Source organism: Glandiceps talaboti, chromosome 23 (assembly GCF_964340395.1).
Source record: "Glandiceps talaboti chromosome 23, keGlaTala1.1, whole genome shotgun sequence".
NCBI classification, from domain to species: Eukaryota; Metazoa; Hemichordata; class Enteropneusta; family Spengelidae; genus Glandiceps; species Glandiceps talaboti.
The window spans coordinates 12,716,851-12,734,179 of record NC_135571.1 but is presented as its reverse complement, the minus strand read 5'-3'; the positions used below and the strand labels follow the sequence as shown (position 1 = coordinate 12,734,179).

The 17,329-nt window shown below is 36.3% G+C and overlaps 1 protein-coding gene across 1 annotated transcript; it reads right to left on the bottom strand.

Moving 5' to 3' along the window:
- Positions 1-6,237: 6,237 nt before the first annotated feature.
- Positions 6,238-13,799, bottom strand: LOC144453224 (uncharacterized). Its single transcript, XM_078144501.1, has 5 exons — positions 13,735-13,799; positions 9,694-9,817; positions 8,333-8,514; positions 6,883-6,903; positions 6,238-6,537 (listed from the first exon to the last, which is right to left on the bottom strand). Exons 1-5 carry the CDS (start codon positions 13,792-13,794, stop codon positions 6,472-6,474), a joined length of 453 nt encoding a protein of 150 aa, XP_078000627.1. The 5' UTR covers positions 13,795-13,799; the 3' UTR covers positions 6,238-6,471.
- Between the last annotated feature and the right edge of the window lie 3,530 nt (positions 13,800-17,329).

The window sequence follows — 17,329 nt, the reverse complement described above, 5'->3', positions numbered from 1 at the left end:
ACATGAAGACAATGTATGCTAATCTAATAATTAGTCAAAATAGCTCAAGACTGCAAAACGCAAAGTTTTCTAAGTTACCAAAATACCTAGGTTTACAGTATATTAAATGCTTGTCTTTATCAAAATGGCAAATTTTGGTGGGGAAACACGGGTTTGGCAAATGGGAGGGGAGGGAGGGGTGATGTTTGGTCACATTTGTCGACGTTCAATATGGCGCGAGGTTACAGAGGCGTCGTTGGGAAGAATTGCCTGGTACTATTACTAGTAACCCTGAATATTGAATGTGTGACTAAACGACTCAGAGTTATTTTCGTGACAGTATCGTCACAGACAATCGACTACGGTTGACACCATACAATGGAGACAATAAAATACTATGAAATCTATAGCATGCAACACGTATGATTGATTACTAATACGCACAGGATCAAATCACCTTGCTTCATTAACGTTGTCATGACAACGGAATGAATCGTTGAAGCATCTCACACTAGTTGCAACTGGAGTATGATTTTTAAGTCAGAAATCAACAATATATTTACTGAAAAATGTTAACATACCACAAGTATATATTGTAAGCTCACTTATTATTACTTGTAATTCGAAGTCGATTCTATCCCTAAGTGATGCAGTAATAGCTAGGTTGATATCGTGATCGCGTTGGGGGCGCTGATTTTTGGATGTGGACCCAAAAATCAATTTACAATGGTCGGATGTATCTTACCATATTATGTGTAGAGCTACACAGATACGTTTACATACGGGGATTCAATACTATCACGATGCTAGTGACTACATAGATAGCTGGACAATTAGAGGTCTTATTCCCCAATATTGTACTTCGTTCAGCCAAGGAAAGTAGGAGTGATTCGATAAGGGGTCTTGTCACTATGAGTCACTTGGTCACGAGTATTTTACGATTGAATGGATTAATACCTCCTCAAGCATAATTCATGAAAAAAATGGAAAATAAAATGGCGATTTTATAAAGTTTTGACTCCTATTTCGATCACCGCAGAACCAGTGACGTAGAATGACTAGGGTGTATAATCCATATTTTCTGTTCAAGGACAATAACTTGGCTTGTGCATAGTATAATAACTATGATAAATAATTCCTCCCCTTAGAAAACTACCATTAACCGTACTCCGTATAATCTTATCTGAGTACACATTTAACAAACAAACAACCCTCTATTGTCTGGCATATCAGATTTAATTAAATATTCATTGAAATATATATCAATTTTATGTACCTATTATGTCCTCATTAATAATTCAATGAATATATAATTAAAGCGGAAACAAACCAGATAAAAAGGAGATTGCACTAGACAAGTCGTTATTACATTCATTATAGAATTACTTCTAGTGGCAAGAACTGATAGCCATGGGAAATGATAACGACTGGGGCATTCGTTATTAATTATGGAACTGGAACATATTGGGGGCCAAGGTTATTCAGTAAAGGTTGGAATATGTTGGAAGTATTTTCAACATACATAGTAGGTATCGTGTGTCCAACATATGCATTTGCTTATAAAATATGCATTTTTGTATGCCACGTGCATTTTAATATGCATATTTATGATCGACATCTTTCATTTTTTGTTCATTATTGTGGGAATCTGCAGCGCCAAATGTTACTAGACAGCTGTTCGAACAAAGCGGCGTAGTTATTTTTGAAGTCATTATATTGTTATGGTAATGAGGTAGCCATATGGTTCTGAAATAAAAACGGGGAACATACTGAGTTTATACGTTTTTAGGTCGTGATGTTTTATACAAATTAAATGATACCCGTTATATTCCTGTCATTTAAAACCAAACCGTTTTTATTGGCAGAACTCAAATCTGGTATTTGAATGTAATGCAAGAACAATAAAATGACATGCTATTACTACTGTGTATTTTTTCCATCCATCAGATGTCAGACTGCGTTCTCCAGAGAGAACTGAGTGGACATAGCGATAATGAACAGCGCCCTCATCGGTTCAAAATGCTTTAATGATGCAGTGAACATACACATTTTATGTGAAATTGAATATTTTTCATTTTTATTTCATGATTCTTGATTAAAAAAATCAATGAGAAATTACAATCCCAAAATAATATAATCACTCAAATATATTCATGACTTTCCTTCATAATTTCACATAGTCTGTAAGATACGACAGTCAAGCCATGCTCTCAGCTATCCTGATTATAGGTTGGGATGAACACAATGTCAGCCTAGAATTCTATTCCCCAATTTCCAGTAATGTGCTGTAGTGATTTGCTAGGAAAAGTTAAGGAACATCTCAGTGATACAACTATTTTGATATTTTCATATTGGCTGAGACAGAAATTTAGACAACATCTGCCTGATACCTATTTTGATATATATATACAATATAGACTGCGACATAGTAATTTTCTAGAGAAAGCTAAGAAACTTCTAATTCATACATCTAAATTTGTATTTTGCTAAACTTTCTTTCATGCATTTTCCCACTTTTCTACAAATACAATGTGGCAGCTTGCTAGGAAAAGCTAAGAAAAGCAAATGTACCTATTTTGCTAAATGTGAGTCAAACTTTTTTTCATGCATTTTCCCACTTTTCTACAAATACAATGTGGCAGCTTGCTAGGAAAAGCTAAGAAAAGCAAATGTACCTATTTTGCTAAATGTGAGTCAAACTTTGTTTCATGCATTTTCCCACTTTTCTACAAATACAATGTGGCAGTTTGCTAGGAAAAGCTAAGAAAAGCAAATGTACCTATTTTGCTAAATGTGAGTCAAACTTTTTTTCGTGCATTTTCCCACTTTTCTACAAATATAATGTGGCAGTTTGCTAGGAAAAGCTGAGAAAAGCAAATGTACCTATTTTGCTAAATGTGAGTCAAACTTTTTTTCATGCATTTTCCCACTTTTCTACAAATATAAGGTGGCAGTTTGCTAGGAAAAGCTGAGAAAAGCAAATGCAACTATTTTGTTAAATACAACTCCACACTTTCCTTAATCTATTTCAAACTGTTCAATCAGTTATGGTTTTACAATTTGCAAGGGAAAGTTAAACAATGTCTACCTAAGATCAGTGCATTTATTTTGTTAAATATTGCATTTCAAAACCACATTTTATACTAAAAGATCTTATTTACATAAATATGGCAAGTACAGTATGAATGTCATAATAAACTTGAAAATAATTCACATTTCTATAACAACTCAAATAAAGCCATTATTCATTGATTACACACTTATTACAAATATGCAAATGTGAGTGACACATTCCTGGCAACACAGTAAACAAATTTGTTTTTGAAAATGGTTGACAATATTGGAGATAAGTAGACACAAACTAATAGACATTTAAAGACTCAGTTCAGATGAGGATACAAATGTAGGTTTAGCTGTATCCAACATGATTGGTGGCAAACAACAGACTATAAGAAGTTCAACCTGATTGGTGGAAATTAGCAGCTTATCTAAAGTTGAACATGATTGGTGGCAAACAACAGACTACAAGAAGTTCAACCTGATTGGTGGAAATTAGCAACTTATCTAAAGTTGAACATGATTGGTCGAAAACAACAGACTATAAGAAGTTCAACCTGATTGGTGGAAATTAGCAGCTTATCTAAAGTTGAACATTATTGATGGCAAACAAGAGACTATAAGAAGTTCAACCTGATTGGTGGATATTAGCAGCTTATCTAAAGTTGAACATGATTGGTGGAAAACAACAGACTATAAGAAGTTCAACCTGATTGGTGGAAATTAGTAGCTTATCTAAAGTTGAACATGATTGGTGGAAAACAACAGACTGTAAGAAGTTCAACCTGATTGGTGGAAATTAGCAGCTTATCTAAAGTTGAACATGATTGGTGGCAAACAACAGACTATAAGAAGTTCAACCTGATTGGTGGGCACCAGTAGCTTGTATAAAGTTCAACCTGATTGTGGAACAAAAAAAAACAGCCTCTAATTTTGGGTATATTTATCCCCTTAGCAGAAAGAACAAAACATAAATTGTACTTATTTGCCAATCACAATGTCTTGTGATAAAATCAACTCTTTTAGAGTACTGAATGAAATCTTCCACACATCAAAAGTTCTCAGAAGAAATAAATATTCAGAAAGTGTTTACAGACACAGAAATCTTGTTCTTTTTTAGTGAATGAATGTTTTGATAAACTTGTAAAGTTTTACAGATGAAATGAAACACAAAGAAACACTTTTGATTGAAATCAAATTGAATTTTAACTTTAGTTATTGGTGTGTACTATAATTCAGGTAATTTGGTCAGGTTACAGAACTTTTCATTACCATGGCAACGACAAGAAATCTTAGATTATTGTGGAACAAAATCAAAATCAAAGACATTCATTTACTGAATACATTTGTACCAAAAGAAAGATGTTTCTAAACAGAAATATGTAAGTTTTACAGAAACAAAATGACAAATTCTCCTCCATATGGCCACTTAAAAAAAATTCTGCATTTGTCGTCAATTTGTGACTTGACAAACTCTGACTATGACATCCACCATACTTTTTGTAACATTCTGAAATTTTAAGTATATTTTTGCCTTTTGGACATATAGACCAAAAGATTCCTGTAAAACATTGGCAGCTTTTGGAGGTAACTTTATGACAGACAACTTTTAAAAATCAGAGAACAGTAAAAATGAGTTAATATTATTAAATTTCTTTCTTTCAAGTAATTCTTATTTGCTGATAAAAACAAATCAGGTTTTTGGCAAAACTCACTCTTTCCTCAGATCAAAGTACAGCAGTTCTCTGTTTCACATGCTAGGAAAACCTAACCAGTACAGGGCTCGAAATTAACAGTAGTCCCATGCCCACAGACTACCAGTTCTTGTCATAGGGCTAACATAGTTTGCAGCTGGTAGCCAACTCAGGTTACCACTGATTATGTAATGAGGATGGTAGATTTATGGACATGAAAGTATTTTAATAATACATATATTTCCAATAGAGGAAATCTGTTTTCAGTTCAGGAATATGGGACTACAGGTCACAATCCTTGGGCCACCATTTTCTGAAACTGGTAGCCCACTAGGACTACCAAAGAAAAAGGTGAATTTCAAGCCCTGCAGTAACTAGGGGACACTCATATAAAGAATTGTTTCCGAGTAAAAATTTTAATGATTTACGAAAAATTATGAACCCTTTTCTCCAAGAAAACCCTGACATCATGCAAAATAAGCCAAGTAGAACATTATGGTCAGAATAGGGAACTTGCAAACCGGCCATGTTGAATGTTGCATTATGGGAAATGTGATAATAAATACTAATCAATTAGTATTGTAAACAATGTTGACATATTGTTTGTAACCACAAATGATAAATTCATAATTACCCTGACCATTGTGGGAGGTTTATTTTATCAGTAGCTCCAGATTAGGTATTACGATAAACACAATTAATCCCATAGTCCTTTGCGTCTGAGCATGCTCAGTCTGGATTGCAAGTTCCCTATTAGTAGAACATAATGACCATCAAGAGTGATTTCACACCTTTAGAACATCTAGGTGAAATAAGTATTTTTCAATTATGATTTATTTTTGTAGAAAAGAGACGAGTAGAAATAAGAAACAAACCTATGTAAATGTACTACAAAACCAGAGAAACTATAGAATTTAAATTAGGCAGCACAACATTGTTTATGTTTTATATTATAATAATGATAATGTTAGTTTTTATATAGTGCTTTCCCACTCTGTGCTCTGTGCGCTTTACAATTATTACCACTGGCTCGGATCTATATCGGCACAACAGCCCTTTATACTTCCTCAACTCCCTGGGGAGCATACAATCCATTGCAGCCTCTATAAGCGCATACAATTAAAGCATTCACATTGTAACCGCTATCCTACCAGGTCCCCAATTATACAGCTGGGTTGACTGAGGCACAGTCATGGTTCAAATCTTGGCCAAGGACTTTAGCCACTCAGAAGCAAACTGCAGTGATGGGGTTCGAATCTGCAACCTGCAGATTCCAAGCCGGCCACTCTAACCATTCGGCCATCATGACGCCAAACGTCTTACACAACATCTTTTGTAACATGATATAAAACAAAATACAGACACTGATAACATATACAAGGATACATTTGATCTGACTGTGAACACAAAGCTACATAACTGTTAGATGAACCAAGGAAGATTCAAACACAAGACGGTTTATTTGTGTTCACACTGACATAAAATGTAAACATACAGTGCCTGTATTTTGTTCATAACAAAATTCGTTGTACAAGATGTAGAAACATCATCAACAAATTGTAATGCTATGGTCACTCTAGTTTGGTAGTAACACATTGCACCGTTTGTGTTCATTGTTACCGATACAACAACTCTACAAAGTCTTAAAATTTATCTTACATATAAAAAGAATTCACAACTACAGTGTAAATCTGATGTTTACAAACATCAAGTTTGGTAAATTTTGAAATCTTCGCCATCATCATTTTACCGAATATGCAGGAGGCGGTTGATCAGGTGGAACACTAGGAGGTGCTGTTGCAACAGCCTGTTTGAAAAAAAGAATTGCTAGACATTACTAACAGAGAACTTTTAAAAAGGTTCATACAATTCTCAGTACCTGTAATTTCTAGAAGGTCAAAAAAGAACAAGTTTGACTTATTCTCAGTACCTGTAATATCATTTGACTTAATACTAGAAGGTCAAAATACTAAAACAGCTGCATAGCAGCAATCACCAGAAAACACTATCTCTTTCTTTGTAATGAGCCAAATAAAAATGTCATTAAATACAAAAAAAAAAAAAAAAAAAAAAAAAAAAACCAACAACAACAACAACAACAACAACAGCAACAACAACAACAACAACAACAACAACAAAACAGTGTACATACCTCATATGGTGGTGGTGATACCTGCGATAAAATAAAAACAATATCAAGATTCTGAAAAAATCTTTACATTATAATTGGTTGGCTTTGACTAAAGGGGTTCCTTCATAAAATAGGGAACTTGCAAACTCGCCATGTTGAATGTTGCATCATGGGAAATGTAACAATAAATACTAATGAATTGGTATTGCAAACAATACTGTTACATTGTTTGCAACCATGAACGATCAATTCATAGTTACCCTGACCATTGTGGGAGTTTATTTTATCGGTAACTCCAGATTAGGTATTATGATAACCACCGATAATCCCATAGTCCTTTGCGTCTGAGCATGCTCAGTCTGGATTGCAAGTTCCCTATTTGGCTACTTGTAGGATAAATTACACAGATGACATTTTTATCAAATGCACCTTAATAGTTTCTGTGACAAAAAAACTTCATGAATGTTACATTTCCAACTCATGTCATGTGGTTGGTTTACATTCTCTGTCAAACCAATAGTTGGACCACTTGTGTCATAATTATGGACTGTAGGACTGTTTGTGGACTGGCTTATTTTACTGGCATTGGCCTTTAATTTAGCTAAATATACAGTATACTGTATTTCCCTGTACATCTAATAATTTCTGGACAGAAAACATTGCACAAAAACTTGTCAATGCATGTGTTTGATACAGGGGTTCTGAGTAAGACTAGCAAAAGAGATCGAATGATCTATCGCTAAAGGAAAAAGACTCTTTGTGTTGTCTTTAACTCTCTCAATGCCCCAAGGTCAATCAATCAGCCAACCTATTCATATATAAGAACAAAGACTAAACACCATCAATGACAAAGAGCGATTTTACTGTTAAACCCAGGATACAGCCAAATGACAACCATCCCCCAAATAAGGCATGCAAACACTCTGCATATAAATGACATCAGTGACAGTGATAGATTTTACTGCTAAACCCAGGGGGATGGTCAGGCGACAACCATCCCGGGTACGGCATGCAAACACTCTGCATATATATGACATCAGTGACAGTGATAGATTTTACTATTAAACCCAGGGTACAGTCAGGCGACAACCATCCCGAGTACGGCATGCAAACACTCTGCATATATATGACATCAGTGACAGTGATAGATTTTACTATTAAACCCAGGGGATGGTCAGGTGACAACCATCCCAAGTATGGCATGCAAACACTCTGCATATAAATGACATCAATAACAGAGATAGATTTTACTGCTAAACCCCAGGGTATAGTCAAGTGACAACCATCCCAGAATAGTATGTTCACCCCCCCCCACCCACCCACCCACCCACCCACCCACCATCACCTCACTCTTGCGCATACAGAATACATGACACTGTATGGGGGGACAAACAATGCACTTTGTATGTACAATAATCTGTGTATATAAATTTATCAAATAACAATTTCTGAGAAGAAATACAAAGCTTACCACTGCATGTCCTTGATATGGATGTTCCGTTGTACCAATAGTTGGACTTATTGAACCGTAATCATAACTAGATTCTTCACGGCCCAGTACAGCATAGCCTTGACTTGAATAACCCCGTCGCTGATAGCAACAACAACAACCACATGATAATATAACTACTAATATCAGAAGTAACCAAAACCCTGTCAAACCAAATATGTAAATAAAATGTTATGTTATTATTTAGAATGATACCAAAAAAATTGCGATAAGGCCTAAATAAAAATTGTGTGGTTCCGATTATGCTCAATCTTGTACATGAACACAATGTACCAGTCTAGTAATTAGTAAAAATAAGTAGTGACTAAAATGCCTTCTTGTACATGAACACAATGTACCAGTCTAGTAATTAGTAAAAATAAGTAGTGACTAAAATGCCTTCTTGTACATGAACACAATGTACCAGTCTGGTAATTAGTACAAATAAGTAGTGACTAAAATGCCTTCTTGTACATGAACACAATGTACCAGTCTGGTAATTAGTAAAAATAAGTAGTGACTAAAATGCCTTCTTGTACATGAACACAATGTACCGGTCTGGTTATTAGTAAAAATAAGTAGTGACTAAAATGCCTTCTTGTACATGAACACAATGTACCAGTCTGGTAATTAGTAAAAATAAGTAGTGACTAAAATGCCTTCTTGTACATGAATACAATGTACCAGTCTGGTAATTAGTAAAAATAAGTAGTGACTAAAATGCCTTCTTGTACATGAACACAATGTACCAGTCTGGTAATTAGTAAAAATAAGTAGTGACTAAAATGCCTTCTTGTACATGAACACAATGTACCAGTCTGGTAATTCATAAAAATTAGTCTTTGAGAACTAGTTAAAAACTGTAAAAATGCCAAATTTTCTAGTAGTGAAAATATCTAGGTTTACAGTATTCTACATACAGCATCATAATATGATGACATCCTATGACAAGTGCATGCAGGTGTGGTGTATTCAGGTATACGATGGGTTGAGCTGCCTATATTAAGTGTGAGCTTGACTGAGAATCTAACCCCCTCTGGCTGCAAGATTGGATGAACAGTTGGAACTGATACTACAGAACCAAGGACTTCAAGTATAAAGTCCTGACAGATTTACAATCTGTAGAGGTAAGCACTTGAAAAAAAAACCCAGCTTTTTCAATCTTTACTATACTGAACACAGCAAGTAAATCATTTGGCTAACACCCTGCCTTGAAATATCAGACTATCATTACTTAATGACCATAAGATGCACTGTCATTCTGCCCTCACTGACATAAAAGGAGTTGACTGATGAGTGAGGGTGCCCCATCACAGCATACCTTACAGATTATCCTTACTTACAGCTCAGTGCAAAAAATGAATCACTACTACAGCATGAATTATCACCATGGTAACAACAGTGTGGATGATTGACAGCACAACAGAATTCATTGTGTTTACAGTACGTCTGCCCACATTGGATTGCCTGAAACAGAAAGTAAAAGTCATGAATGTAGTGACAATTTTCCGGTATCACTATGTATTGCGTTGGACGCTGTTGGGTATCTTGTTATGTTCAGTCTTGTTTTGTCTTTATTACATTTGAAATAACACTTCCATTGTGAAATGAAATGATGTAAAGACATGATGACCTCTTTAATAATTGTGAGTGATTTTATAGAACAAAGACTAAATGCCATCAATGAAAGAGAATTTTACTGGTAACCCAGGGTATGTTTAGGTGACAACCATCCTCCGAGTAGCACATGCAAAGGAACCCCATGAACATACATTGTATGGGGAGATGTGCAATGCATCTTGGGACCTGGCAACATAATCATTTCATAGACATATCAATGTATAATCTAATTGTTACTTAGTGCTTCCTTCATTGTTTTCTGAATGCTAATGTAACATTTATCTGTAAATTTTGTTACAGTGTTTCAATTTACTCTTGAAAATGTAACATTTATCTGTAAATTTTGTTACAGTGTTTCAATTTACTCTTGAAAATGTAACATTTATCTGTACATTTTCCTACAGTGTTTCAATTTACTCTTGAAAATGTAACATTTATCTGTAAATTTTGTTACAGTGTTTCAATTTACTCTTGATAATGAGATTCAGTAGACTGTAACATACATTGTGTTGTTCTGTCTCCTCTAGTAAAGGCCCAGTTACACGATGCAACTCATGAAGCAATTCATCGCATGCGACGAGGCTTGCAACTGCGACGGGAGCGCGTACACGATGCAACTAGTTGCATGGTGAGTTGTAAGAGCTAACTGTTGCACATGCGTAAATATATAAAAGTTACAGGTCATCGAGGTCAAGTCTTCTAGCGGCAGGAATTTGGCAAAAATGCTATGAAATTGCTAATATTTACGAATAAAATGACTGAAAACTTGTTGAGGTATCGATAGTAAAACTCTATTCAATTCGAAGTTCGTTTAGGGCGATGTTGATCTTTCCGATGTCGCTACTTGCATTCAAGTTGGAAATAAAATGATATTCAGCGGAAATCAAGCATTCATAGACATTGTATACTATTGATAAGTGGTAATCGTGGTGATAAATCGAAATGATATAAAAAATACTTGCTAAAATAGAATATTTATACTAAAAACATGGCGGCCATAACATTGAACGTCATTTGACACGTAGGTATATGTCAAAGGTTATTACTTGCGACGCGACGAAGTGGTTACACGGTGCAACTCACGAAGCAACTCGAGAAGCAACTTGCGACGCGTCGCAAGGAAACCGACATGTCGGTTTCCTTGCGACGCACCTTGCAACGTCGCAAGACCCTGCGACGAGGCGAGTACACGATGCAATTCGTCGCATGCGACGAATTGCATGGTGCGTTGCTAGTCGAGTTGCATCGTGTAACCGGGCCTTAAGTTCAACACAACATGTTGTATCTTACAGACTAGAGAGATACAGAAACTTGCCTGGCTAACTGTCGACTCATATGGGAATTTCGGGGGGGGGGGGGGGGGGGGGGGGGGGGGGGTGTCTTATTGATCATGTACAATGTCTATACATACAGCAATTTAAGGCAATAGACTGTAGTCTGAGATTACACTTACTCCTGGTTATAGCGTAAAACCTGTTCACTGCTATTAAACTTTGGGATCTATCTGTAATATCATTATTTAGGTTGTGATTCAGACATGTCAGTATTGGGACATGTATATGCCAGTAGTTTTGATGGGTTGTGATTAGAATGAAGTGATAATGACGAATCAGTCATCAATAGTACCTCATACTAAACACCCTCTCCATCATACTACTCCCCCCCCCCCCAACAATAACCAAAACCACTATCAAACAAAAAAATCACTTTCTTCATGAGATCTTGTTCTAAGAATGTCAAAAATGTACCAATCTGTCTTGTGACATTTGAACACCCTTTACTTTATATGATCCTGCTTGCAGATCAGTATGAAGTACAATCTCAGAATGGAGTCCCGACTTAGAAGTTAAAGCAGGACTAAACAGCTGTCAGATAACAGCTGATTCCTTTTTGATCTCCGACCACCACCAATTTACACAATTTGTTAGGGTTCACTAAATAGCCCTCAAGGGAATAAAATGAGAGACAAGGAAGTTAATTTCTTCCTGTCTGTCATAAAATACTGGTAGTAGTAGTGGGGGGGGGGGGGGAACACTGCGAGAGATTCCCTTGGCAGACATAACTGGACTGATACTGGCAAAAGTGTTTATACATGTATGTGATAGTGGCCTTGATCATAGCCTGGATGCCAACATGGTTTCTAATGTGAGGTGTAAATCATAACGATACTGTATAGGAACTAGACTGTGAGTGGAGGTGTAAATGGTAAAGATACTGTATAGGAACTAGACTGTGAGTGGAGGTGTAAATGGTAACGATACTGTATAGGAACTAGACTATGTGAGTGGAGGTTTAAATCATAACGATACTGTATAGGAACTAGACTATGTGAGTGGAGGTGTAAATGGTAACGATACTGTATAGGAACTAGACTGTGAGTGGAGGTGTAAATGGTAACGATACTGTATAGGAACTAGACTGTGAGTGGAGGTGTAAATGGTAACGATACTGTATAGGAACTAGACTATGTGAGTGGAGGTTTAAATCATAACGATACTGTATAGGAACTAGACTATGTGAGTGGAGGTGTAAATGGTAACGATACTGTATAGGAACTAGACTGTGAGTGGAGGTGTAAATGGTAACGATACTGTATAGGAACTAGACTGTGAGTGGAGGTGTAAATGGTAACGATACTGTATAGGAACTAGACTATGTGAGTGGAGGTTTAAATCATAACGATACTGTATAGGAACTAGACTATGTGAGTGGAGATGTAAATGGTAACGATACTGTATAGGAACTAGACTATGTGAGTGGAGGTGTAAATGGTAACGATACTGTGTAGGAACTAGATTATTTGTGAGTGGAGGTGTAAATGGTAACGATACTGTATATGAACTAGACTGTGAGTGGAGGTGTAAATGGTAATGATACTGTAAAGGAACTAGACTATGTGAGTGGAGGTGTGAATGGTAATGATACTGTATAGGAACTAGACTATGTGAGTGGAGGTGTAAATGGTAATGATACTGTATAGGAACTAGACTATGTGAGTGGAGGTGTAAATCATAACGATACTGTATAGGAACTAGACTGTGAGTGGAGGTGTAAATGGTAACGATACTGTATATGAACTAGACTGTGAGTGGAGGTGTAAATGGTAACGATACTATATAGGAACTAGACTGTGTGAGTGGAGGTGTAAATGGTAATGATACTGTATAAGAACTAGACTATGTGAGTGGAGGTGTAAATGGTAATGATACTGTATATGAACTAGGCTATGTGAGTGGAGGTGTAAATCATAATGATACTGTATAGGAACTAGACTATGTGAGTGGAGGTGTAAATCATAATGATACTGTATATGAACTAGGCTATGTGAGTGGAGGTGTAAATCATAATGATACTGTATAGGAACTAGATCTTGATTATCAATGATTCTGACAGTGTCCGTACTTTTCTTGGTGTGTTTAAAATTGCGTCCCGTACACTGTTCATTCTGTTGCAAGCAGAAATGTGTGAACGGTAGTCCTGCTTGCAGACGGTACACATGTCTACATTACTGACATGACCCTCAACAAGGGAGGGGACAAAATAAGTTAAAATCGAGTCCCGAATTACTCCGTGTAGTACAACAAATACCGTGGATGTATTAGTAGGGGAGACGCGTCGACGAACGGTAAAGTAATGTACATCACATTGTAAAGTAATAAAATGTACTGACGTGTACGGCATGTGTTGTTTGTACTAGCCGTTTTTGGATCAATGTCAACAGGATCTTTAAATAACGAAAACGTTGACCTTAAATGGATGCTTACCTCTGAAAGGCTCGTCAAACTGAAAATAGCAAATGTTGACAATGTTATTGCAGCGTCCATCTTGAATAATATCTGACAAGTGTGAACGCTAGAGGGCGTCCATTGGGGGGGGGGGATATGGGTACCCAGTGTCCACACCACTAAAGCATAGACAGTCTATGACTAAAGTAAGTACTAGTGCATTGTACTATTATGTATCCGAGAGACAATGAAAAAAATTGTCTTTGCAACACATATACACATAGACAATAAAGAACAAATTTATATTGTCTTTTTAACTTGATGTCACTTTACGCATCCACTATTTTTTGCGAGACTTTTGAGAATTTTGGCGATTTTATCATTTTTTTCTCAAATGCGTAAAAAGTTTAGGTTCAGCGTGAAAAAACTAGGTGGGGTCGGGTAACCGGAACCAAGCTACTTTTTTAGGCCTGGTAAATCAGCCCAATTTCCACACGTCTACACATATCTAAGAACATGGGGGGGGGGGGGGGGGGGCAAAATAACATTGGATGTGTACCTATTTTTATCGACTCACTGTTTGTGGAATTTTCTGACGGAAAGTGACCGCATTCGCTAATTTCAAGTCTCGAGAACCCCCCCCCCCCCCGGTGGCCGTACGGTGGAATCGGATATAGTTCTAGGCAGACAAAATTAACTTATATTTGCTTGTACTAGTGACGGAATACGTTGTTGGACGGTTTTATAATCAATCGAATTGGGATACACGACTTGACAAAATTCTTGACATCGACAGCCGATTAGTATTATCATAATAATAATCTTGTGTGGCCACCAAGCTACATTACGTTTGTTTTCTGGTGATGATATAACGTACACTCTGATGACCCAAGAACAAGATGTGACATGGCCGATTTGGGGATCATAAAAATGTGTTGCATTGAACTATATTTAAACATTTTCAAGGGCAGCAGTTTAACCGTATTTTTTAAAACATATGTTGGGTCACTAATTTGCATAGTTTGCGCGTTGTATTGCCACGTGTACATAGTTACAACCCCAGACAAGCTTACTTGTCTAGTATTCAGGGCCGTAGCCTGACCAAATTGCCAAGGGGGGCAGAACTTTGTCTTGGTGCAATCTTGCATTTAAAATTTAGAAAAGTGCTAATTTACATAAATTTGCATGCAATTTACATAATATATTTTTTAGCATACGCAATTAACTTATCACATGTAAGGTCAGAAAAAATAAAATATGCTGTCAACGGGTAACCTAACCCATCACATTGGGTAAGTAGGTCGATTTCATTTTTTCGCAATGCTTGACAAGGATAAAACAAACCATATATAATGATAGCAAAATATTTCAGGTCGAGTTTAGATAGAACTTATTCAGTCATCTTGATACTATCTCATGCAATTTGTCTGCATAGCTACAGTTAGGAAATGTACACAATTTACGGTTAAACAAATGGTGTAGTTCCTCTCAACCTCTCTTCTCAAAAAATGTTATGACCCGCCAATTGAAACTCAAGCATTATTTTAGCCACCCCTTCTGTCACGTACACTACAGTGGGGATATAATAGCACATGGTACAATGATGCATTGGAAGGAGACAACTCCAAAGGTGAAAAAAATTGAAAATGAGACAGTGTAGGAGGCCATTTAGAAGCATAAAATATCAAACCATAGACATAATAAAATACCAGAATTGAAACAATTATGCTATGCACTACATATTATTTGGAAGTGTATTTTGTTGTGGCAAAGCTGAAAGATATTATGCGGATGTGCACATAAATGACTTCTCCTGAAGTTTAATTTGGTTCCAAAAAATCCCGAAAAAGAGCAAAACATTTCAAGACTTTCAGACTTTTGATGGCCCAATGGTCGTAAACTTTTGTTCAATTCTTTTTAGTGCACATTGGATATTTAATCACAATTCATGCTTGTATGCATCATCAGAGCCAAGTAAACCACTGTATAAGATATTATATTATTTGGAATAGACTCAAATGTATATTGTTACATATCCTATTCAGAAAATATAAAGAAATATCCTTAATTTTGAAGGAAAAAAATGCGAAGCCCGTATGAGGATATATTGCCCATCACCAGAAAAAAATATATGGGTAGGTTGAACAGCTTTTTCATTTTTTCTGGCCTAATGTCGTATCTTTCAAAGTAGTTGCCGAAAAGATGTCACATTCAAAGTAAAAAAAAATGGATGGTGCTTTCTCAAATAAGTAACACAACAAAATAATCATTTTCTTTACCCAACTCTCAAAACTGTTATGGCCTCGTTTATGTCGGAACTCAAGGTGAACTCAGTGAATTCTCCTTGTCATTATCATTATAATGGAAATTGAAGTTTGGATTTTGATGTCGAAGGTACAGCTCTGTTTACAAATTCAAGGCCATTCTTTCCATAGCAAATTGTCGCTTCAAAATGAATTGCGGAATAACGCTAGTGTCAGTGTGCAATGAGATAATTATATCAAACAACATTTTAACCAAAGACAACGTCGAACACAATTATTGAAAGAAATATCTTCAAATAGTGGATCTTAAACTGCGTACCTAGTTTAATAGTTTTTCAGGGCCACCAAATATTTCAAAAAGAGATCTGCCGTTTTATCAGTATGAAATGTTTTAATATAACGAACAAGATGTAAATGATATCGAGCATCTTCGGAGTCACTGCATGCACAGCATAGCAGGCGACCTCACTATGAACGACTTTTTCCGTCTTTTTTTTGAGTTTCACTCGCTGACATTATAATTGCGACTTGCTATCTTCAAATGAAGGAGACTTTCAAGACTACTGTTACTCGCGGAAATGCACAGTGCATGTGCGCACTTCTTTTGTACTTTCCCGCACAAAGAATTTTAAATTTGCTGCAAAAAGTTACAATTTTTAACTGGACACATTTTTATTCAAAGTTACATGTAAGCCAGGGAACAATAGCGATATAAGATACATATTAGCCAGGAATCAGCAGTGTACAGTCACTTTAGTGAACTATCCATTTAATCGCGCATGCCAGGAATCGTCACGTAAATAACGATTTTAATAGCATCGCTATGTATTCAAAAAGTAGCTTTTTTTCTTTCTTTTTCCCAAAATCTCAGGGGGGGGGGCAGCTGCCCCCCCCCCCTGCCCCCCCCCCCCAGGCTACGGTACTGGTGTTCCAACATATTCCATCATCTACGACTGGCTTCTCGTCCTCTGCAGCTAAAAAAACACATGTGCTCACTCACATCGTATTATATACTTAGGTTATTTAGCCCTCTATATTTCTATTGTTTCTCATGTAACCCCTCTATATTTCTATTGTTTCTCAGGTTAGCTCTCTATATTTCTATTGTTTCTCAGGTTAGCCCTCTATATTTCTATTGTTTCTCAGGTTAGCCTCTATATTTCTATTGTTTGTCATGTTAGCCCTCTATATTTCTATTGTTTCTCATGTTAGCCCTCTATATTTCTATTGTTTCTCAGGTTAGCCCTCTATATTTCTATTGTTTCTCAGGTTAGCTCTCTATATTTCTATTGTTTCTCATGTTAGCCCTCTATATTTCTATTGTTTCTCAGGTTAGCCCTCTATATTTCTATTGTTTCTCATGTTAGCCC